This window comes from Nelusetta ayraudi, unplaced genomic scaffold (genome assembly GCF_046127955.1).
Source record: "Nelusetta ayraudi isolate G7.1 ecotype Tasmania unplaced genomic scaffold, CSIRO-AGI_Nayr_v1 ptg000039l, whole genome shotgun sequence".
NCBI lineage: Eukaryota > Metazoa > Chordata > Actinopteri > Tetraodontiformes > Monacanthidae > Nelusetta > Nelusetta ayraudi.
In genome coordinates, this window is record NW_027466089.1 from 481,395 (window position 1) to 504,177 (window position 22,783).

General features: G+C 47.6%; 1 protein-coding gene across 1 annotated transcript; it reads right to left on the reverse strand.

Annotated features, from left to right (window-relative positions):
- Nucleotides 1-89: 89 nt before the first annotated feature.
- abcb7 (ATP-binding cassette, sub-family B (MDR/TAP), member 7) lies at nt 90-22,783 on the reverse strand. Its single transcript, XM_076032855.1, has 16 exons — nt 22,587-22,783; nt 21,133-21,216; nt 20,926-21,003; nt 19,731-19,850; nt 17,507-17,639; nt 15,561-15,829; nt 14,471-14,559; nt 14,160-14,247; nt 10,958-11,132; nt 9,560-9,717; nt 7,768-7,931; nt 7,448-7,577; nt 6,715-6,886; nt 4,829-4,932; nt 3,686-3,793; nt 90-1,692 (listed from the first exon to the last, which is right to left on the reverse strand). The coding sequence occupies exons 1-16, from the start codon at nt 22,734-22,736 to the stop codon at nt 1,465-1,467; spliced, it is 2,250 nt and encodes a 749-aa protein (XP_075888970.1). The 5' UTR covers nt 22,737-22,783; the 3' UTR covers nt 90-1,464.

The following is a 22,783-nucleotide window of genomic DNA, read 5'->3' on the forward strand; positions in this document are numbered from 1 at the left end:
TTAAACAAAAAAGCAATTGCTCCTCTTTTTTTTCTTTTTTTTTGGTCAACAAGGCAAAAACGTGTTAAGCAGAGACACGGAAGCGCAACTTAGACAAAAGCCAACATTTATTGATGAGTCTGCTGAGTACAAACTGTCAGCTGCGAATGCAGAGCAACAAAGCAAAAAGAAAAACAAAACAGCTGAACGTCATGTGTTTTTTTAGTTACAAGGACTCAAAATAATCTCATTTTTAATTTATAGACACAATATTTTACTAAAGTTGCGAAGAAAATGTGCACACCGCAGCCACGGCAGCCCTCAAGAAAACGAGGACGTGCGCATACTGTGATGTATATTTATTTTTTTAAATATTCACCCGACACCTTCGTAAGCAGAAGTCTCTAAACTCCCCCGTCACGCAATCCAAAAAGGCTGAATTGGCGGGAAACTTTTTCCCATGCGAAGGGAGCCCGCTGACCGAGTGTGAATCAAACGAGCGCTAAACATTCTCCGACGGGAGGCTTTCAGGTCGTCTCCTTGTGTTGTGGCGAGAAGCATTCATGATTTATCAGCAGCCGTCTGGCGTCACTGTGCGATACATTTACATGAGTGTGACGGTGACGCACTGCCAATTCACTGCAGAGATGTTTTTTTGCCTGTTCACGTCTTTCTGGGGTTTTGTTTTGTTTTTTTTGTTTTTTTTTTCATTATTTGGTCCAAAGGAGCCGAGTGTTTTTTTCCAAATTAACATTTCTAAAACGGGAGCAGAAACGGCGTCTTGGGCGAAAACGTGATCGTAAAGCTCTCATCAGTGTGTTACCTAAAAACATATTATCTTCCCATAATATGCGAAGGGGTCTTGATATTAAAAGAACGACAAAATGAAAACGTCCATCTACAAGCTCAGATTCATTCAGAGATATTTAAAAAAAATAAAATAATAATTAAGTATGTACTTCGACATCAAGGCATATGTATGTGTATCTGTTCTCAATGCAGCAGCAGGAGAGAAAAAAAAAATCAATAAACCTGATGACACAAAGACACAAACAACAACACCAAAAAAAAAAAACCAGAGGAGGTGGGAGGGGAGGTGCGCGGCCGTGTCCACTAACAGATGTCTCGCGTGTGACGCGCGAGGGTCTCTGCCGCTTGGCTTCAGCCGATGGCAAGTGGCACGGAGGCTCCGTCTCTGGACGGCGGCCAGTGCTGACAACACTTGCTCCTTGAACCGCTCCTCCTCTTTCTACTTGGGCGAGCGCTGGCCTTTATTCACACTAAAAGGAGGAGGAGGAGGAAGAGGAGGTAGTCACATGGTTCTGTGAAGAGGAGGAGGATGAGATGGCAGTCACATGGACAAGGGAACTGTGGTGGTGGTGGTGGTGGTGGTGGTGGGGCCCGACTACTTCCTGGATGGCGCCAGGGCTCCGGCGTGGTGGTGATGGTGGGTGGTGGGGGGTCACGAAGGAGCGAAGGCTCCCCTCAGCAGGAGCAGTTGCCGCAGCCCTTGACGTTGTTGAGGATCTCCTCCTGCAGCTTCTTCCTCTCCTCCTCCTTCTGGGAGAGGCGCGGGGCGGGCGGCTGGCCGGCGCCCGGGTCGCCGCCGCCGCTGTTGAGGATGCGGCTGTTCTGAGTGTTCCACAGCTCGGCGTACAGGCTGCCCGGCTGGCCCAGCAGGGTGCTGTGGTCGCCGCGCTCGGCCACTCGGCCCTGGTGGGGGAGGAGGAGGAAGAGAGGGAGGCGTTTTCAGGGGGGTCAAATGGTGAAATGGTGAATGGACTGCACTTGGGGGCCAAAACCGCACATTTTTGAAAATGCTCTCGGAAAAAAAAAAATCCCGTTTACACGGACTGAAAACAATGCAGTACATAAGCCAGGCCTGGTGTGGCGCCGCAAGTTTACTCCCTGAATGCGGGAGAAGAAGAAGAACACCGAAAGCACGGCGTGTTTAAAAAAAGCAACGGCTCGCTAGTAGCAGCGGCGCTGTTGAAAATCACCTCAGAGGCAGTTGAGGACATGTAGAGCAATTATCTGGTGGAGTTTGCAGAAAACACTTAAAAAAAAAAAACTCCTCGTACGCTTTACCGTAAGAGGTGTTTTAAACGCGCACTCAATTTTAAAGTGTAGATAGCCCGACTGAGCCTTTCCGGAGCGCAGCTGGCGTGACCGCAGTTTTACAATGGCCTCTCATTCACCCATTCACTCACACACTCCAACACCAATAGGTGGCTGCTGCCAGCCCCACCGGGAGCAATTTAGGGTTCAGCATCTTTGCCCAAGGACACGACGACAGAACTGGGATGGAGCGGGATTTGAACCGCCGACCTTTCAGCCACTGGACAACCTGCTAAACATCCTGAGCGGCAGTCTCGGCATTCCAAAAACTCCTAGAATCCTCCTCGACGGCCGTCCTGATCAAAATAGATACCAACACACACACAAAAAAAAAAATCCCTATGCAAAACACGCTCATGCACATGAGCGCACAACAAACGCGCGCATCCCTCCCACACAGAGGAACACAAATGAAGGAGGAGCCCCCCCAACCCGCCTAACCTCCCCTCCCACCCATGAGCATGCAGAGGTGTTGGCACCGTCTCTTAGAGCACCCAGGACGAGCATGTGACTGCTTCCGCTCATTATTTTAATGAGCACCCCAGGCAGTCCTGCTACTGGTGAGAGCGGGCGAACGCCGTGGCGACATCACACGCAACAACATGCTTCCCCGCCACGACCCTCTGATCCCCCGCCATCAGACTCAGGGAAAAAAAATCACGGGGACGCCGCGGTTCAAAGGGAGCCTCTTCTCATTTAATCCGACGCGACTGGAGCGCCGGTTTTGGAAAAAAAAAAAAAAAAGGGGGGGGGGGGATGGTCAATTTGTCCTCGGCGCGCACTCTTTGCTTTGGCTCATCGCGATAAGCAACTTCAATGGCTGGTCCTCTGGTGCCGCTGGAAGGTCTCCTCTTTAATACTCGCAGCATCTCCTGACGTAGCGTTTGGTATTTAGTGGGGAATAGGAAATAGTGGCGTAGTTGCTGGGTTGTTTTTTTGTTTTTTTTCGTGAGGCACCTTAAGCTGGATACAAATAAATCCAACGAGAAAAAAAAAAAAAGAAAAGAAAAAACTGTGCAGAAGCATCTCGTCTATCCCTGCTAAAGACGTGTTTAGTTGTGGATCAGGCCTCGGCAGTGTCTGGGAAGCCGGCCCATACATTATTAGTCACCGAGACAAACAAGACACGCCATCTGACCAAAACAGCCACTCGAGTCTGACTGCTTTAATGAGCCCTTATGGAGAAAATAATACATTCAATCCTCCGACCAGCATTCTGTTGTTGTTGAAGTTAATGAGAAAACGGCCAAACAAAGCGCGTTATAATCACGTACGTGTTGTGGGAGAGGTGACTTAAAATGAGTGGCGAAAGCGGCGGCGAGCGGCTGAACGGCGGCGCAGGTCGCGCAAAGTGCAGGTCGGCGGCTTTGCCTCCGATGTAAAAATCGTCTAATTGGACGAGCAATTAACATTTCCTGTTTACCGGCTAAACCGGGCTGTTGTCCTCGCCGCTTAAGATCCCGACTCCTGACAAGTGGGTTTGTTAGTAAGAGAAAGGCAGGAGGCCAGTTTAAGAATAAATATATGCGGTTGAAAAAAAACCAACAAAATAAAAATGAGCGGCTGGAGGTTTTTTTTTTTTTTTTACCTCCTTCAGCACAATGATCTCGTCGGCATCCACGATTGTCGACAGCCTGTGGGCGATGAACACCGACGTCCTTTCCTTGACCATCTCCCTCATGGAACTCAAGATGTTCTGGGAGCAGGAGGAGGAAAACAGAGCATGACCTCACACACAAAAATAAGACACATCTGGAGTCCTGGTGCAAGATGTATAGAAACATTAGAAAATATACACTGCCAATCAAAAGTTTGGACACACTTTCTCATGCATGCAGATAGATACTGAAGACATCAAATATATGAGCGAGATATATGTAATTATGCAGCAAAGAAAAACACGTTCAATAACTCTAAATATGCCGTTTATGAAAAATGAATATTTTGAAGAATTGAAATCTAAACCGTTGAGTTATTTTAGACTTTTGTTGTTTCCCACATAATTCCATGTGTGTTCATACGTAGTTTTGATGCCTTCAGTGAGAAACTGCAATGTCAATAATAGTCAAGAGAAGTAAAGAAAAGACATTAAATTCATAGGGTGCATCCTCACTTCTGACTGGCCTGTACAGTATATGTAAAAAAAAAAACATTGTCAGAACAGCCTCAGTTGAAACGCTGCTGTGGGTAAATGCACTTTCACGCCCCCCCACCTCCTTTTTTTTTTCTCCTCTTCATCTCTTCGCATGTGATCATTTAAAAAGCACTCACTCTGAGGAGCGACCGGAAATCTCAAATAACATCCGTAACTGGCGTAACTGTCTCCCCTGGAAGTTCAGAGAGGCAGCGGAGAACTTTCTCATTAAATGTAACATTTACAAAGACGCCGGGGCTGCGACGGCGAGCCGGAGATTAGGAGGGAGAAAGCAGTGGCAGGTGGCAGCGGAGAGCGGGAGGGGTTGCTGTGGGGGGTGTGTGTGTGTGTGTGTGTGTGTGTGTGTGTGAGGGGAGAGATGTGAGGTTGTCATGGGAGGGTGGGCTGGTGGTGGTGGTCACAGCAGGTATGTGATGACGCAGTGGTGAGCCGAGTGGGTGTGCGTGTTCTGCTAAGTGTGCACGCGGGCGCTGTGCAAAAAATGGAATGTGGAATGTACAAGGCTGTGCGTGCGTGTGTGTGTGTGTGTGTGTGTGTAAGTGTGTGTGTGTGTGTGTGTGCGTGCGTCAGACCCACCTCTTCTGTGATGGAGTCCAGGGACGACGTGGCCTCATCGTACAAGAAGATGGGAGGATTTTTCAGTATGGCCCGAGCGATGGCGACACGCTGCTTCTCCCCTCCTGCGACACAAACCCGACAAGAAACTGAGCAACAGATGCCGTCAATAAGAGTGAGAAGCCCAGGCAAGAAGACAAAATGTTTGAGACACGCGACGGTGGCAGCGGCCCTCTCCCTCGCATCCTCGTCTCATCCGATAATTACCTCAAATGGAGGTAGCGCCACTGAGACAACAGTGATGCGACATGCTTCAGAGGGCCAAAACAGACTTCCATTTAATTGAGGCGCAAAAAAAAAAAAAAAAAAAACGCAAAAGGCAGCGGGACAAAAAAAGATTCCTCCGTTCCTGCGTCTGACTCGGCCTTTGTTAGGTTTAAAGCTCGCTCGCGCGAGCGGCGGCAGCCAAGAACTGCAATTAAGTAGGCGAAGCAGCCGCGCAGTCCGCAACTGTCCGCCGAGCGGCCGCGGCACACGGCCCCTTAAACTCAACTGGCAGCTGTCAAAGACGAAGTCGGGCTAATTAGGGCGGGGGAGGGTGGGAGTGTTAGGTGGCAAGGAAGGTAGGTGGGTGGGAAGCAAACTCATCTGCTCAGATATTCCCCCCCGTTTGGCTAAATGAGTGATTCCAGCAGCAGTCATGTTCCATCACTATGGAGCCATTATGAAAATGTGTTTCTTAAAAAAGGTTCATCGGCATGACAACATGGCCCAGCCAGGGGAGAAAAACAGAGCGGCAGCAGGAGACTGAGAGCCACATGTGATAAATACTGAACCTGTACACGCAAAAAAAAAAAAAAAAATCCATTTTGATTGCAACTGAATATGTGACCATTAAGAGACGTTAAGCATTTAAAAGGACATCATCATTAACAAAATCTATATGGAAACTGTTTTTCAGCCTTTATACACCTGATGTGTCATCGTGCTAATAAAGTCAATGTTCCGTTGTCTTAAAAGTTGCGTTCCTGCATTGATCCCAAAAAATTCCGGGTCATCCTTTTGTTCTTTGCACATGGAGCGCACAAAAGGCACCGGCTGGTATCTGCAGCAAACTCTGATCAACTGCTCCTATCCTTCCATCTCGGCTTGTTTGTCACAGTGTCACATATCAGACTTTCCAGCTAATTCTGTCGTAAGACAAACACAAAAAAAAAAAAAAAAAAAAGGGGGGGGGGGGGGCTGAGGAGAAGATCCGAGCTGAATTTCACCAACCAATAAAGCCAAAAGAAATGAGTTCTGCACCCTTGACAACAGCTCATGAAGAGTTTTTTTTTCTCACCTCCAAAATGCCATATTTAAACAAGTTCTAATATAGCCAAGAGCAAACTGCAATATTTCTCTGTTCAAACTAAAATATTCCTCCCAAACATGCAGCATGGCGGTTACCGTCATAATATAGATGCTTGGCAGGGGATGGAGGGCAATTAAAAGATTTCTGGCTCTTGCACTTGGCTTCATATCTTCTCGTCATTACGCGGAAATGAGGATGTGCGCATGGTGAACATTGAAAGACGAGCAGCGATTCTTTATTCCTATTGGCCAACGAGTCAATAACTGGTTAATAACAACCTTCTGCTTCATTACTTCTTCTTCAGCAGTGACGAAAACAACTAAAACAAAGATTTGTTTTGTTTTTCACTTACAGAACGGAATGAGAAACCAATAATAAAATCATCATGACTAAGACACACTTCCAACTTCACATTTACCAGGAGAACTGAAACAATGCGTTTCGTCATTGCTCTGTGTATTATCCACGTCAAGGGAGCTCGGAAGCTTGGAGTTGGTGTCCGCGGGGGAAACAACGTTTAAACAAAGTAACGCAGCAGCAGTGTGCAGCGCACCTGACAGCTTGAGGCCCCGCTCCCCGACCTGGGTGTCGTAGCCGTGGGGCATCCTGAGGACGGCGTCGTGGATGCCGGCAAGACGCGCCACCCGGTGCACGTCCTCCGTGGAGGCGTTGATGTTGCCGTACTGCAGGTTGTAGAAGATGGTGTTGTGAAACAGGACCGCATCCTGCAACAACAACCATGCAGAAGGGGGAGAGAGAGCGATGGAGGGGAGGAGAGGAGAGAAGAGGGGAGGGGAGGAGAGAGGGATAAAAGTCAGGCTTCAGAGAATTTTTTTTTTTTTTTTTTATTGCTGCAGAAAACACAGGCTGCAGACAAAGGCAAGGGTAGGAGGGAGAAAGCGACAACGCAAATGACAAAAATACTGTTCTGGCACCATCTGTTCAGATCACTCTCTGAGCACACTCCACAAAAAAACACATTTATGCTTATTTATTTCCAATGCTGTTGTGGCTGCTGATGTTTGACTGTTCTGCGCTGCCCTCTTGTTGTATGTGATTAGCAAAATGAATTGCAAATAAATACAATTATCACTGAAATAATAATAATCAATCCAGACAAACTGATTCATAAAAAAAACATTTCTGTGTGTGCATTGTTAATAATTTGAGTGTGTGTGTGTGTGTGTGTGTGTGTCTGTGTGTGTGTGTGTGTGTGTGTGTGTGTGTGTGTGTGTGTGTGTGTGTGTCTGTGTGTGTGTGTGTGTGTGTGTGTGTGTGCTGCAGACCTGTGGGACGACGCCCAAACACTTCCTCAGGCTGTCGAGGCTGACGTCTCGGATATTATGCCCCGCGATGTAGATGTTCCCCTGCTGGGGCTCGTAGAAGCGGAACAACAGGCGCACAATGGTGCTCTTCCTGCAAGCAGACGTGGAACCAATTGTCAGCCTGAGATTCTGCCTGCGAGGCTGCGCCCGCCCCGCAGTGTGCCGCCGCCGCCGCTGATGCCGACGTCTGGCGATAAGACTTGCGCGCCACATACAACTGAGGCCGCGCAACACCTGGCCGCCTCTCGGGGGCCCGGGCGGCTTAACGTGAGGTGACCTACCCGCAGCCGCTGCCGCCGACGATGGCCACCTTCTTCCCGGCGGGCACCTCGAAGGACACCCCGTTTAACACCTTCTGGCCCTCCAAGTACTCGAAGTAAACGTCCTCGAAGCGTATCGTGGCCTCCTGCGGCGCGATGGTTAGCGGCAGGGCCAGATTCCTCTCCTGGGGGAGGGGGAAAACACACATCAGAAGGGGTTCGAAACGCAGGGATTAAGAGGAAACGGATGCAAAAGAGCCAATAGCAGACGACTGCCTCGACATGATGCAACGCCGCTTCAACACCTTGCAAACCGGGGAGACGAAGAGCCATCACTCACGGGGCGAATGCGGTTCTCGTGCACGCGGAAGCAGATACGTTTACAGCAGGGGGAAAAAAAAAAAAGGGGGGGGGGGGGGTGGACCACAGAGGCCATTTTCAAAAGACCATCTGGGTCTCTGCACACTGGCCTTCGCGCCAAGAGTGAAAGGATCAATAGGCGTGAAAACATTTGGTACATACTGAGCCGAGACGTAGTTCCAAGGTCAGCAGCACGCAACGCCGTGTCCTCGCTCCGCGAGTGAAAGCCCCGCGCACAATGTTGTTGTTTTTTTTTTTACCCAAACGACCCGTCAGCAGCAAACCTCAATCCACCTCAGCAATTTACACAAATAAATCAAGTCCATTAGTATAAACAGATTATAATTTCAGCCGCCGGATGCAGAAATAAATCAAAACTTTGTCTTTTTTTTGCAGATTTTCTGCATCAATTTGAATAGAAAACGAGGGGGGGCGAAGGAAGGGAGGGGTATTGTACATCTACATAATAGACCAATGTTTTACACAGATATGCAAAATAAACTCCCACCCCACCCCAAAAAAGGAAAAAAATCAGATAGTAATGGCTTGATGCCATCCAGCAGGCGTCACAATGGAGGAGGAGTGTTGGTGATGAGTGAAAAATAACCGGACAGATTCGTTTCTCCCTGTGTAATTACACGACGGCGTTCGCATGGCGGGGACGCAGACTCGCATTCGCACTTAAATGCACCTTTTTCCTGTTAACACGCCGTGCTGAGGTAGATGCAAGGAAATGTCAGCCTGCGCGCCGCAGGAGCGTAGACGCTGTGCCTCTTAAAGTGGCTTGACCGCGTCTCGCCGCTGGCTGGGGAGCGATGCAGCTGTGCAGCTGTGCAGCAGCGTCTTCAACCTCGGCATCATTCAAAATCTTTTGGATACGATGCAAATTTTGTTGCCGGTTCCAGGCCGACACTTTTTTTTTTTTTTTTTTAATACCAGATGTTTTAAATTTGAACAAAGTTTCCGTCCTTGGTGACAGCATCCTTGGCAGAAAAGCTGCAATTTGCTTTATTCTGATCCATCTTCTGCATCATCTTAATCAAGTGGAGCCCCACATTTGACTCATTTTCACTTTTTTTGTACACAAAGGTTTGGTAGTTCACGCCTCTATAATGTGAAAGCCCATCACCAGCAACTTCAGATCTTGACACAAGTGTACTAAATGATGAATGAAGAGATGTGCTTTCTTGAATATCGGAATTTGGCACCAAAAGATTCATATTTTAAAAGTAAAATGCATCAAGTGTGTGAAGGCCCTCAAACCCGCTGAACCTCTTTATCAAAGAATGAAGAAAAAAAAATAATCATACTTTCAATTCTATTTCTGTAATAAAAAATAATTGCCTACGTTCCAATGTTACGGGATGAGGAAATGCAAGAAAACGGCAAAACAAATTTCACCATTTGTTTGTTGCGACGAGGCGGAGGCGGCCGTGTCAGGGCGACAAGTTACCTTGATCTTGGTGTCGACGCTGAGCAGCGTGAAGAGGGTGTTCATGTCAATCAGGGCCTGCCGGGTCTCCCGGTACACTGTGCCCAGGAAGTTGAGGGGCAGGGAGAGCTGGAAGAGCAGGCCGTTGACCATCACCAGGTCTCCCACCGTCATCGTCCCTGCACGGCACGCGGCAACACACAGTCACTCAGCAACTCTCTCTCTCTCTCTCTCTCTCTCGCGTCGCGTCGCGTGGAAGAAGCAACAAGCGATACATTGATTCTGCTTTTTAAGTTATGGAAAACAATGCGCATTAAAGTCCGAGTCCGCGTCCGCCCACTGTGATTTACTTTTCGGCATCCAGGGCATTTCTGTTTTGTTTTTTTTTAATCTGCGATTCGTGCCACTTGTTTTCTCGCTCCCTGTGCTTTGTTTCTGCCTGCTTCTATCATTCCATTTCAGCCACTGTTTTCATTTCCCTCCGTCATCTCCCCTCACCGCGGAACGCTAATCACCAGACGCGGGGAAGGTTACCTCTGTGCCGGTAATGGTAAATTTGTACCTTTAAACCCAGGTGTCATCATCTTTCTTCTGCCATTCCAAGAACCCTGCCAAATATAGTCAGCATATCTGCCCACTGCTGAGATGCGTTTTAATATGTATGGTTTGCTGCCGTTTAAAAACATCCCCGCAGCAACGCATCTGTCACTTTTGCACACATCACTGAATAATACCTGTAAAACAAACTCAAGTTTCCCTCCGTATTTCATCAGGATGCACTGTCTGTTTCACGTAAACGGCACGGCGGCTGTAACGTGTCAGTGCTTGGCCTCTTTGAAAGGCAGAGTGTGGACTGACAGGACTAGTTAGTCGGCTCTGCATAAACACTAGAAACACAAGGAGCGAGAACATTGCTCAGATTCCTCTGCCCTCAAGTCGTAGCTGCAACCTTTCATCGACTGGCCTCAGTACAAAAAAACAGTAGTAAAAAAAAAAAAAAAGGAGAACAACGTGATCTAAGAACCAACAGTCGTGTTTTTGGTTATCATCAGTGCAGCGGTGGGCAAACTTTGTGACTGGTGGGGCCACATTGGGGTTCTAAAAATTGACAGAGGGGCCGGAGCAGGAGCAGATGGATGGAGTGTTTTGGCCTCATAGGAGAATAAAGTCTATCATGGGATCTGTAGAAAACATGTCAATTAAAAATGAACAAAAGCAAAGTTCCAACAAAATATCTGTCTTTGGAACCCATAGTATTTAGCTCTTTATTGAAATTACTCTTAAAAAGCTATTTTATGACTTACTTACTATTAATGTTATTTCCTAAAGTTGGGCGGGCCAGATTAAAAAGCTCAACTTGCCACATGCTGCCGAAAATCAAGCAGGAAGTCGCTTCTCCAGAGTGCCTAACTCACCCACCTGCAGTGATGCCTTGGCTGGCCAGCAACATGATTCCGGTCAGGCCCACACTGAAGATGGCGCTCTGGCCAAAGTTGAGCATGGCCAGGGTGGTGGTGGTTTTCAGCGAGGCCGACTCGTAGGTCTTCAGGAAGCCGTCGTAGCGCTCGGCTTCGTACTTCTCGTTGTTGAAGTACTGCAGCCAAGAGGAGGGGGGAGGTGAGTGAGGGCAGAGAGATAGAAGAGGAAGCGGGAAGGAAAACTTGTGAGTGGAAAAATGAGTCAAACACAAAATATCTTTTGAAGGTGGGTGAAAGGTAAAGACAGCTTGGAGGGCAGGGAGGGTCGGGGTTGCAGCCCAGTCTGCCTCAGGGAGGCATTTGTTCTTCACCATCGCTCGGGGGCAAAGCCTGAGCTCCCTCCAGAGCACTTTCTCATGTCTTTCCCCATTAATCTAATGCATCTGGACCAGATGCTCTGAGTGAAATACGATCCACACACTGAACCTGGTCTCCAAGCTTGGGCTTGTGTGAAGTGATTGGGACACATTTTGGAGAAAATTGAGACAGAAAAAGACACAAGATGCATTGCAGGTGATTGTTATTTTATGTGAGCTTGAATGCTGTCGAGACAAAGAGCAAAATAAATGGAGCCGGGTATTAATTGTCAGTCCTTTTGTTTACAATCTGCAACGGTTGGCGCGCACACCTACCAGCGAGCGCGGATCGCTGCGAGGTGCATCGCACAAGCGGCTCTAATTGTAAAGACAGGCACCCACTGCTCGGAAGGGCAAGGAGAGAAAAAAAAAAAAGATTAAAACCGCATCATGTATCAGTTTCTAAGTTATCCAAATAAATCCATGGTGCAATCACAACAACCAACACCCAGCCCCCTAAGCCAATTACCTAATGCCGCTGTTTGTTTAGTTTGCACTATTGTTCCTCTGCTCTGGTTAAGTGGGCGATTTGCTTCTCTTGCTAACGGCAGCGGTGCCGAGCGCTGCCGCTGACTTGCCGCTGATTTGCATACGGGCAAACGCTGGAAATCAGAGAGGAGCCAGCGTGCAGGAGGACGAGGGAGAGAGAGCGAGAGAGAGAGAGAGAGAGGGAGAGAGAGAGAGAGACGGAGAGACGGTAAGACAGTAGTGCGGCGCGGAAGGCAAAACAGAGGCAAGCGTGAGGCGCCGTGTTCAGGTTCTCATTCCAGCCCTTTTGTGAAAGTGGAACGGATTTCTGAGTGGGCGGAGATCTAATTACATATGCACACTCACAGCTCAGAGTGATGCTAAATCCGGCCGCATTGGCACAGATGACACAAAACAACACGGAGCAAAACATTAAGGAAAACAGGCCGCAAAATAATACGGCAAAGGAAATAACACGGGTACTGAAATATAACTGGAGCAACAGACAAAGAGCCCCAAACTGGGAGAGGGAGGGGGTGGGGAAGGGGGGGGGGGGGGCGTAATGATTATATATGAACTGAGGTTACCTCGAAGGAGGCTTGCGAGCGGCGGATGAAGATTCACAACAAACTGTGCAGCTGAGCGACACGACGTCCGCTGATGCGTCTTCTCAAAACCACGGGGTGGCGTTCAGTGGTAATACAACTCAGCCCACAATCCACGTTAATATTAACCAAGCAAGGAAAGTTGTCCTGGCTGTGTGGTGCCAAAATTCTGTTTTGATTCCATTAATGAAAGCGAGGATGAACAGAGGAAGGAGAAAATCAGAGGCCCGGTGGTTTAAGGAAGTGCTACAAACGACAGCGGCGGCGGCGGCGTCTCCAAAAGCTAAAGGACTTTCATTTGTTTTGTTTTTTTGATTAGCTTATTGACAGAGACAAACACCCTCTGATTGAATCTTCAAAAGCCATTTCCAAAGCAAATGAATCAAAGCCTGATACGTCGGTTGAGTTTTCATCACGGCCACAAAAGACTTGCTGTTTCCCGCCGTCGCACCGGCGACCGGAACGTGGCGACTCGCGCCGGCGCTCAATTATTAAACACGCACCATAAAACAATCAATAGTTGCACCCGTGACCTCCGTGTACTAACGTGCCTTTGACGCAACGAGCCGCAAGAAGAGGCAGACGGAACGCAGCGTTACCTTAATAACGAATATTGACTAATGTATGTGCGGCGTAAAACGCTGACCTCTTTAAAGTCTTTAGAGCAGCTTTTTAATAAAGAGACAATGATTTGTTGACTCGCTCTTATTATTGCCGATCGATACCTCACTGGAAAGGGCTACACTACCCGGTCTGCCATGACATGACGGCCTCCGCCGGCTACAACGAATTGCATTGATCATCTCACTGCAGAACAAGGTTCCAAACCCAGAACTCGCTGGGATGCTAATCTCACCTCCAGGTAGAGGGACAGGCAAAGCGCACTGACACTGACACTGACACAGGCTCCTCCATAGACGGACATGAAGAATGTGCCTGAGGAATGAGGGCCTCAAATCTGACCAGAGATGAAATGCCAAAAATAATAAAAATCCATTGTATACTGTTGGCAATTAAATAAAATGAATTCAATAATATTTCGGAACATTCACTAACTCATCAATTTTATTGATTTATTAATATTCTACAGAAAGTGAACTGCTCTGTGTGTATGTGACATTGTTGTTTGGAGAGACAAGCTGAACAATAGGCTGAAACATTAACAACTGAAACTTACCATCTATTGGATGTTAGAGGATTACACTCAACCTAAAGTTTTGTGACCGCACTCCTAATACGTACCTGCGGTACAACCGTGAAAGTCACACTGCCGCATAGTAACGAGAGGGGAAAGGACGACCCTGAAGCAAAGCAGTCTTTAGACCATAAAAGCAGCCTTTCCACAAAGACGGGCACAAAGGCGCGACTCGTGAGTTTAATGTGAACTTGCCATGACAGAGAGTTCCGCACGCAAAGCGGAAGGGAAGGGAAGTCAGAGAGGGAGCGACAAAATCCTTTTCTTCCTGGCGACACGGCAAATTGTGACAGTGTCATTCACTGAGGTGAGACGCTCTCACCGTGGACAAGTAAATATTTGTTCAAATCAAAGTTCTCCGCCGGGCTGAATAGACGAGGAAGAGTCGAGAGAGGCAATTGTAAAAGGGGGAAGGCGGCGACTAATGGAAGATGGATGAGGGATGGGAAGTGTGGCTTGGGGAGTGCGTGCGTGTGTGTGTCTGTGTGTGTGTGTGTGTTTGAGAGAGGAGAAACTCACCTTAACAGTTTCATAGTTGAGGAGCGAGTCAATAGCAGCGTTGCCAGCTTCATTGTCTGCTTTGTTCATTTCTATCCGAAAGCGTGTCCTGTGCACGCACGCACACACACACACACACACACACACACACACACACACACACACACCTCAGTACTTTTTACGTACATTTTCAACCGAAGGCCATTTGTTGTCGAATTGTGATAATCAGGGACGGCACACATAAGCAAAAAGACAACAAAACAAAACAAAGCAGGGACATTTAAGCCAAGCCGACAGACACTGGACAAAGACAACCATCCTTGGCAAGTTACCTCCACTGAGTGAAGAGGACGGTGAAGGCGGTGTATGCAGACAAGGTGGCCAAGGTCACTGCTGCAAATTGTGCGCCACACTTGTAATACTGTGGAAGAAGAAAAGGGGAAGAGTGAAAAAATGAAAATGAAATGAAAACATGTGGAGGTACTCAAATCAACAGCGACGTTTTGCGTCACAAGCCACTTGCGAGCATGTGCCACTTTCGCTTATCCCTCCATAATATGGAGTGTTTCAAACGGAGGGGGAGCCACAAGTACCAATCGCGCTAATGCTTCCACTGTTGGGCCAATGAAGTCTTAATGCAGACGAACGGACATTATGGTCCAGAGCGGAGTGATAGCAGGAAGCTAAAGAAGAGCCACTCTCCCACTAGTGGCCTAAGGGGAGGGGGGGGCGGAAGACAGGGAGAGGGGCATCTGTTCAAGGCGCACTTCACAGAAGGGTATTAAGCTGCCGCAAAGCTTTGGGATTCATCATTGCCACTAATGGGGCTCTTTGTTGCCATGAAAAGTTCATGGGGATTGGCGTTCCATTTGGAATGCAAATGAGACAATATCCTCAAAATTAATTTCCGGAGGAGCTGCTGCGACGAGTGTCAAGGTGACGCAAGGGTCCTGAGCGGACGTGGACTAAGACAGCGACACAAGGGCTGCGTTCAGACTGCAGGCGAATCCGATTCGAATCGGATTCCCTCGCAAATCAGATTTTTAGGGATGACTGTTCAGGGACTGCCGTTTCCTACTAATTCTGTCCGCTCCATTACGTTACCTGGAATGGCGCTCTCCGGTCGGGCGCATTGAGTCTTGCGTCGTGTAGAGTGACGTCACAGACCAAAACCCATCGGTGTGTTTGGAGCTGTTCACACTGAGAACATCTATCCAAATGTTATTTGAAACTACCTCCCCAAGGTGGTTTCAATCCGTTTTGCAAAAAATCATGTGATTTGTGACCGTTCAGACTATAAAAGAGCCATCCGGTTTCAATCTGGATGGCCTAAAAATCGGATTTTGGCCCGGCAGTCTGAACGCGGCTAAGGGGTCGGCGAGTTTTCTGGTGGCGGCCGACGTTCTCCTTTTGAAGTCTCACCAGAATGGCACTGACAAGGCCCATCTCGAAGACGGTGGGGCCCAGGTTGAAGATGAGCGCGCTGAGCACAAAGGAGATGCCCCGCGTGCCGCGGTCGATGGCCTTGGACAGCGCCCCCGTCTGGCGGCTGAGATGGAAGCCCAGGTCCAGATTGTGCAAGTGCAGGAAGACGTTCTTGGCGATGCGCCGGATGGAGCTCTGGGCCACCTTGCCGAACACGGTGTTCCTCAGCTCGTTGAAGAAGGCGGCGCAGGCCCGGGAGGCGCCGTCTGGGGAGAGGAGAGGAGAAGAAGAGAGGATTCTGGGATGAAAGTAACAGACTGTAACGCAATGTGCACCACGGCGCCGGGGCTAGTGGGCAACGTTTCCACATCACCGTCTCCGCTTCTCTGCACCACCACTGCAGCAACAGCATCCTGGCCCGAGCCGCGGTAATTACAACGCGGGACGCCGTGTGGAGCCTCAACTGTTATGACAGGCCAGCGCACTGCAGGCTGAGGCGGGCTGAGGAGCTCTGGAGTGCGCACGAGCCTGTCCGCTGTGCCGGCGGAGGTTGCGGCTACATGTGTGAGCAGAATACCGGAGGAGGGGAGAGAGGCGGGTTTTAATAAGAGCACTGCAGAGAGAAGTGAGAATGAGTTGTCTTTCAACAGGCCTAATCTCACCGCTGTCTAGACTCTCCCTGGCTGACCTGTGTGAATAATGTGGGTGCCAGCAGCCTCCTCCTCTGCAAAGACAGGCTGGGTTTTTTGTTTTTACACGTGTGCACATTTCTGTGGGGAATTTGACCTAAAATGAAGAACTAAAACAATAAAAACCACCAAACCGATTGCGAGCCCCAACCCCCCCTGCAGTCATGTAGCCGCTCCTCATAAACGGTTTTACAGGCAGATGGCTGGCACGACTGTCTCAAATTAATATTAATCTGTGTTTCAATGACACACGGCTACCCTCAGGTGATTCCGCCGAGCGGCGTGAACGTGCAGCCCGAGACCAAAGTCGTGGGGTTATAATCACACCGTTTGCCTCCTTCTTGGGGGGTGGGGGAGGCGTAATGTGGCGTTAAATGGGAATGCTCGGCTAATGAACAATGTGTCCACACATCTGACAAGGTAGGGTGAGCACTGTGCAGCCCTTTCAGCCAAACTGCGCTCGTCAGAGCGGCTGCAGCTCAGAGTTGTGAGAAGGAGGGCAGAAAGAGAAAAGGAAAAATTAAAATCCTTCCTTTGGTGAGCGCTTCCTTCATTCACCCGCGTCGTCTTAATTTTCCCCCGAGCCTTCCGGGGCTTATTTTTTTTTGTGCGCTAGTGTGAAAGATGCGTCGCGGTGGGGAACAAGGCTCGGTACGCGCTGTGTCCAAACCGACCGCCGCTGAAGGCCAAAACTGATTTGAGGAATATAAAAAAAAAAAAACTTTCATTTCCCTCCCCCAAATACATTTTCTATTTAACAAAAACTCAGTTAGAAAAATTCTGACCTCATGACGGACCTTCACATTCACAGAAATGTCAACTCAGACCTCTCCATTTCGTGACAGACAATGGGGGAGGGGGGGAGGCGCTGTGAAAGGCCGGAGTGAAAGAAACATCCCTGGCCTTTGCATAACGCAGAAATACCTGAGCATCTTCAGAAGCAAATTCACCACCATCACTTTATCGCTTCAGAAATGTATCAAGCGCCGCGGGTTCGCCCACGGGGAGGGCAGCGAGTATCATACGAAAAAAAAAAAAAAAAGAAACTGGCGGCGCGCATTGATGCGAGGCGAGGCCCCCCCGAGCTCATAATGTAAATAATGTCAGGCGGAGGGGACGAGTCGCGCTGCGCCGATGATACCGACGCGTTTGGGAAAGGTCAGCCTGAAGATAATAGTCCCGCATTTGCCCACCCCAGCCCGTCCGATGAGTCTGTGTGGCACCTGCCAGTGAAACCCAAGTCGGGGGACTTACAGCCAATCAGCACGGCCGTTGCCATGGTAGCCACGGTGCTTGGCGCGTCATTCAGGTTCAGCATGTGTCCCGACATCTGGTTGAGCTCGTCCACCGCATACTTAAACATGAAGGGCACCATCACATTGGTGATCTGTGTGGGGGGGGGGCAGACGGAGAAGATGAGGTTGGGGTTGTGTGTGGGGAGGGGAGGGGAGGGTGGGGTTCGCTAGGGGAGGACGCGGACTCAAACTGCCTATTAGACAGACATGTGTACAATCTATTCTAGTGCCATTTTTCTAAAGCCCTCCGCAGTGCCTCTCTGCTTACATATGTATGGATCCTGTGCGCATGGAAATATGGATTTCCGCTATGGCAGGGAGTAAAACCAACATAAGTCAATAGGCAGACATACTGAGGAATATAAATGCATTTGCACTGTGTATTTATTCATGCTGTGTGTGTGTGTGTGTGTGTGTGTGTGTGTCGGTGCCTGTAAGGTGCTGGTGCTCTCTGTTAATGGAATTGAAATGGTTATTAGAGCTAATTAAAAGCACAAGGACAGCTGCGTGGCTGAGGCGAGGCAGCTTTCTCTGCATTAGGACACAAAGCGAGCGCCGCCGCTGTGCGCGCACGCACACACACACACACACACACACACAGGATTTTATTTTTTTTTTAATGGAGACCCACCCCCCCCATGTCATTCGAAGACCCGGGGCACAGTGTTTGCGACTTCAAAAAAAAATTATATTATTGTGAAAAGGAAACATGCGAACACCGCGAATGTCATAGGACGCGCGAGAATGTGGCGTATTCACTCGATAAGCTGGATCTCCCGGGCTCGCACTTAATGCACGGGGTGTTAGAGGCAATAAATGTCCTCCGAGTTTCTCAAGGAAAAACATAAACAAGGGAAGCTGACAGGAAAAATGGCCCCGGCTGTGAAAACCCAGGGCCTCACTTTTAGCACTAAACTGCGATAAGGCTGCGCCAGCTGGATTCAGTTGTCTTCGAAATATCACAGATAGGGTGTAAAACAGCATCAGAAAGGACAGGTAGTTATTTGAGGGTTTTTTTTTGCAAAGAGCAGAGGTGTGATTCAGTGCAACCACCTAATTATGCCATTGATTAAAAAAATTGCCGTCGCACGGCTGGTGGTTTTCAGCACAGACGAGATCTTAAGACTGGCTTCAGCATAGGCAGGACGTAGAATAAAAAGTGACGCTGTGTGCGTTTCCCTCTCGTCTCCGGCACAGACAGAGACATGCTGTGGAGCAGCAGAACGTGATTACTTAGGAGTTGCGAATTTGATTGTTTTCCCAAGGACTGAATTAGATACTATCAAATAAAAGAAAAGTAAAATACATCAGGCCCTGATTGATTCCTGCAATTAATTTTTTCCGAAAACAGCACCTGTAAATGAGTCTGAATTTAAGTTCTGCACGGTGGAGCAGATGTGAATGGTGGGCGTTCATTTACGGAACCGTTGCCAGAGGACAGCAGTCAGAGAGAACAAACTAATGAAAAAAAAAAAAAGAAAAATACTTTGAAGGCTGCAGTGCACTGCAGTGTCACGTATGCCGCCATCACTCCAGGCAACCGTCCACTTTACAAACCCTTTCATCATAAACAATACATGCATATTTTTAGAAGAAGATCGAGGAGGTGGAAGCTGTTTGTTGGGCGATTTGGAGATTGCCATCAGCCGCTCTGTCATAACCGCGTGTGACAGCTGTGCTGCAAAAGCAGCTTGTTTTAAAATATCTAAAACATACCAATCAAACTTAAAGAGACTCTCTGGTGCTAAAGAAATATGTCAGCAAACAGGCTGCTGTATGCAAAGGAAAATAAATATTTCAACAAAGAAAAGGCTTTGTTTTGTTTCTTTGTGTGCATGTATGTATGTGAGGGGAGAGTTATAATTTATTGGAGAGCTGTTTTTCAGTGTGACAGTAAAATGCACCTCATTCATACATAATGACCCTGATAATGAAAGTCCTATTTAGATATTAGTATCGTATCTCAACTTTCTTTTTCATTTTCATCAGACTTCATTTAAGCTTTGAAAATATTTTCTGTTTCTCAAATTCTAAAATGACACATTTTATTCTTTCCCTTCCACTTTTTGGGAATAGTTTAAAATGGACACGGCCGGCCGGACACCTGGCTGTGACCTCACGACAACAACTTGATTGGACTGAGAGGAGAGATGAGAGACGAGATAACTATTATTATACTTCACCTTGGCTCCGGCGAGCAGGCCCAGTGAGATGGCAACTCGGGCCCGCAGGTCCGGTCTGTCCTTTGGCCACACGTACGTCAGCATCGCAGACAGGATCTTTGTTGAATTGATCTCGTTCAGCTGGGAAGATTAAGGAAACGCAAGTCAAGTTTTTTTTTCACCACATTACACACATTGTGCAAGAGTCAAAAAAAGGAAGTGAATTTAAGTTACTTTAATGTGAAATCTCTGATATTTTCTATGTGTTACAAGTTTTGCCACCACTTGGAAAGCGGTGACTGATATCCAATGGATTTGTGACAATAACCTAAAGACGGTTGCCTGGGTACAAACATGGATTAGTGAATATCAATAAGGATCTCTGGGTAGCATCTCGCAGCGTCCCTGGGCAGCTCTGATCTGACACTACAAATCCTCGCCCATCGTCCCATGCAGGGTTTGAGAGCACACTGGCACGGACGTGCCTGTTTACCCACGCTCCACCACACACCTGCCATGGGGAGATGCTGCAGGCCAGAGAATATGCATTAATTCCTCTAATCCGCTCAATATGGTGGCGGTGCCATACAGCAGCAGTGCGTGGCAGCACCTCCAAACAAATTACAGTGAAACTGTGCCCAACACCTGGCTTTAATCAAACACAATCAAGCAAGATGTGGCACTCCAAAGAGAGGGGGATTAACGTTGAATCATGAATGCATGACTGAGGCTTCCTGCGCTGAGCGTGCACACGAGTGAAAAACATGCAGTCGGCCAAAAATACATATTGTGGAGAAAATGAGTTGCCATTCAGATCGAAACGTTTGACATTGAAAGGTGTTACAAGTGATGACGAGTAGGCAACATTTGCATGGTGTAATGAACTGGTCAATTGTTGAAATGTGTCTTTTTTTCAAACCTGATGCATCAATTAGACATTGATTAGCCAGTCATATGTGATTTATATCACGCTACAGTTAGAACAGAGTCACAGGCTCTGCTTACTTGTGCTGTTGGCTTGTATGTTGAGAACCAGCACTGATTGACGGAAGAGAAAACAATTGCTCACTAAATCAATACAGAGGTTGAACATTTATTTGAGGTTCACCTGCATTTAAATTTGCATGTATGCTGTGCGCTTTTACCGCTTAGCGTGCGCACATTCAGGAAATCAACGTTCAAAGATGTGGGCTCCAAAAGGAGAAGCAATACTCACCACATTTTTTGGATCTGCGTTCAGTCCACCTCCTGCATTCCCATGCCAACACGTTCTTTTGTCTGTAATCTGTAAATGCTGAGCAAACGTGATGTACTGTTACACTCTGTTTAGGTTTTAAGGGCATATATTTTTCAAGGCTCAGAGAACGACTGGTGTGGGAGCCTTTATTTTCCGAGATTACTCATTATTATCAAACAAACGTACCTTGGCTGCCTCCAAGATCTGACGAGCGTTTTGGCTCCTGCTTGTGCTCCATGTTGCTTTTCGCAGATGTGGGTGGGAACTCAGCTGAAGCAAAAGAGAAATCCAAATCTGAATAGCTGTCATAGTAAAGAGTTAGACAAAACGTTCCATGTGCGCAAATATGTTTGCGGGGTTGACACGGATTAGGCAAGAGGTGAGGACATGCAGAACAAATACAGGTTTCATGGAAAGGAGCAAGTTGGGCCTCTTTGGCGGTTTTTGCAAAGGCAACATTAGCTGGATGTTGCTATGAGCATTTAAATCAATGACATTAAAACCACTGTGAGCCGCATGATGTAAAATAAAACAATTTCATGGCATTATTTGCATCAGATCCCCATCAGATCCCATGTAAAACCGTGAACGAGTTAACACTGACAAACACACCAGGTAAATGGTTTCTTTGCAATGCAAAAAAGCGGAGAGCTTAGACTCTGTGTTGCATTTATAGAGTTCCGCAAACACACAATTGTTTACCGAGTAAAATGAATGGGCCGACATGTTTTCCTTACAATTGCATGTATTCACAGCCAACATATTTTTGAAGAATGGAGTGTTTTAATAGTTATAAAGAATGAATCTGCCCACCTTTTATTTGGGCTGATCATTAATAATAAAAAATAATAATGATGCTTGTCAGGCAGTATCGTTTGTTCTTATGATGTCATATTATACGTATTATTGTTTTGTTATTATTACTATAACAGACAACTTGACAAAGCCAAATTGAGCAGTACAAAAGGTCAACAAATATGATTTATTGTATAATTAGCGGCATAGTCATTTGTTTAATAGGTGTTTGTTGAAGGTGAAACACGCTCACACTTCATGAGAACTGAACACAAAACAATGAACTAAGTCAGTAAGTAACTGTGGAAATGAGAAGGAACGTTTTCTGACAAAACAGCTGACGTCATGGTCAGTGACATGAGGTCTTGCGGGTGGGAGAACCGACCGCTTGTCTTATCTCCGATGTTGACTCCTTGTCAGTCGTCTGCAGTCACAACACGTGACTCAGATCTGGGCAAAGTGTGACCAAGGTAAACAGTGGCAGTGTTTTAAAGCTTTATGCTTGACCTGCAGCCTGATCTATGACAAAACCTCAACCTGATGCAATCATTTCTGATTGTTGGATAATGTAAACAAACGACGTCACACGAGTGGCGGTTATTATTGAGTTAGCCAGGCAGCTAACTACCGGACAGTGTTTCAAAGTTGGACACAGACTTGTCGGGCATTATATCAACGTGACATTAATGGTAAATAGTGACGTCATGAAAATACTGTCAACACAACACGAGACAACTTTTCTCAAAGTTAGTGCGGCGCACGTTTTCTGTCTGCCCTTGTGTGCCGACACACACCACAAACATGATGTCCTTCCCTCTTTCCCTCCCAGGCGGACATTCCCTCACCTGATATGTGTTTTGAAGTTGGTGGTCCTTCCAGTTGCCCTCCCGACTCCTATTCCAAACGTGATACGAGCTCGTCTGTCGCAGAAGCAGCGCTAATTTTCGTCTTTCCAGGTGAAAACCGCATTTCAGCGGTACTAACATCGGCGCCATGTTTGACGAAAAGCGGGGAAGGCGGACGCGCAGGACACCGGGTCGTA

Coding starts and splice junctions, on each gene's coding strand:
- abcb7 (XM_076032855.1), bottom strand. CDS start 22,736: ATGGCGCCGATGTTAGTACCGCTGAAATGCGGTTTTCACCTGGAAAGA. Junction 21,004..21,132: donor AGATCTTGGAGGCAGCCAAG/GTACGTTTGTTT, acceptor ACGTTTGCTCAG/CATTTACAGATTACAGACAA. Junction 9,718..10,957: donor CAGCCAAGGCATCACTGCAG/GTGGGTGAGTTA, acceptor CGTGCCGTGCAG/GGACGATGACGGTGGGAGAC.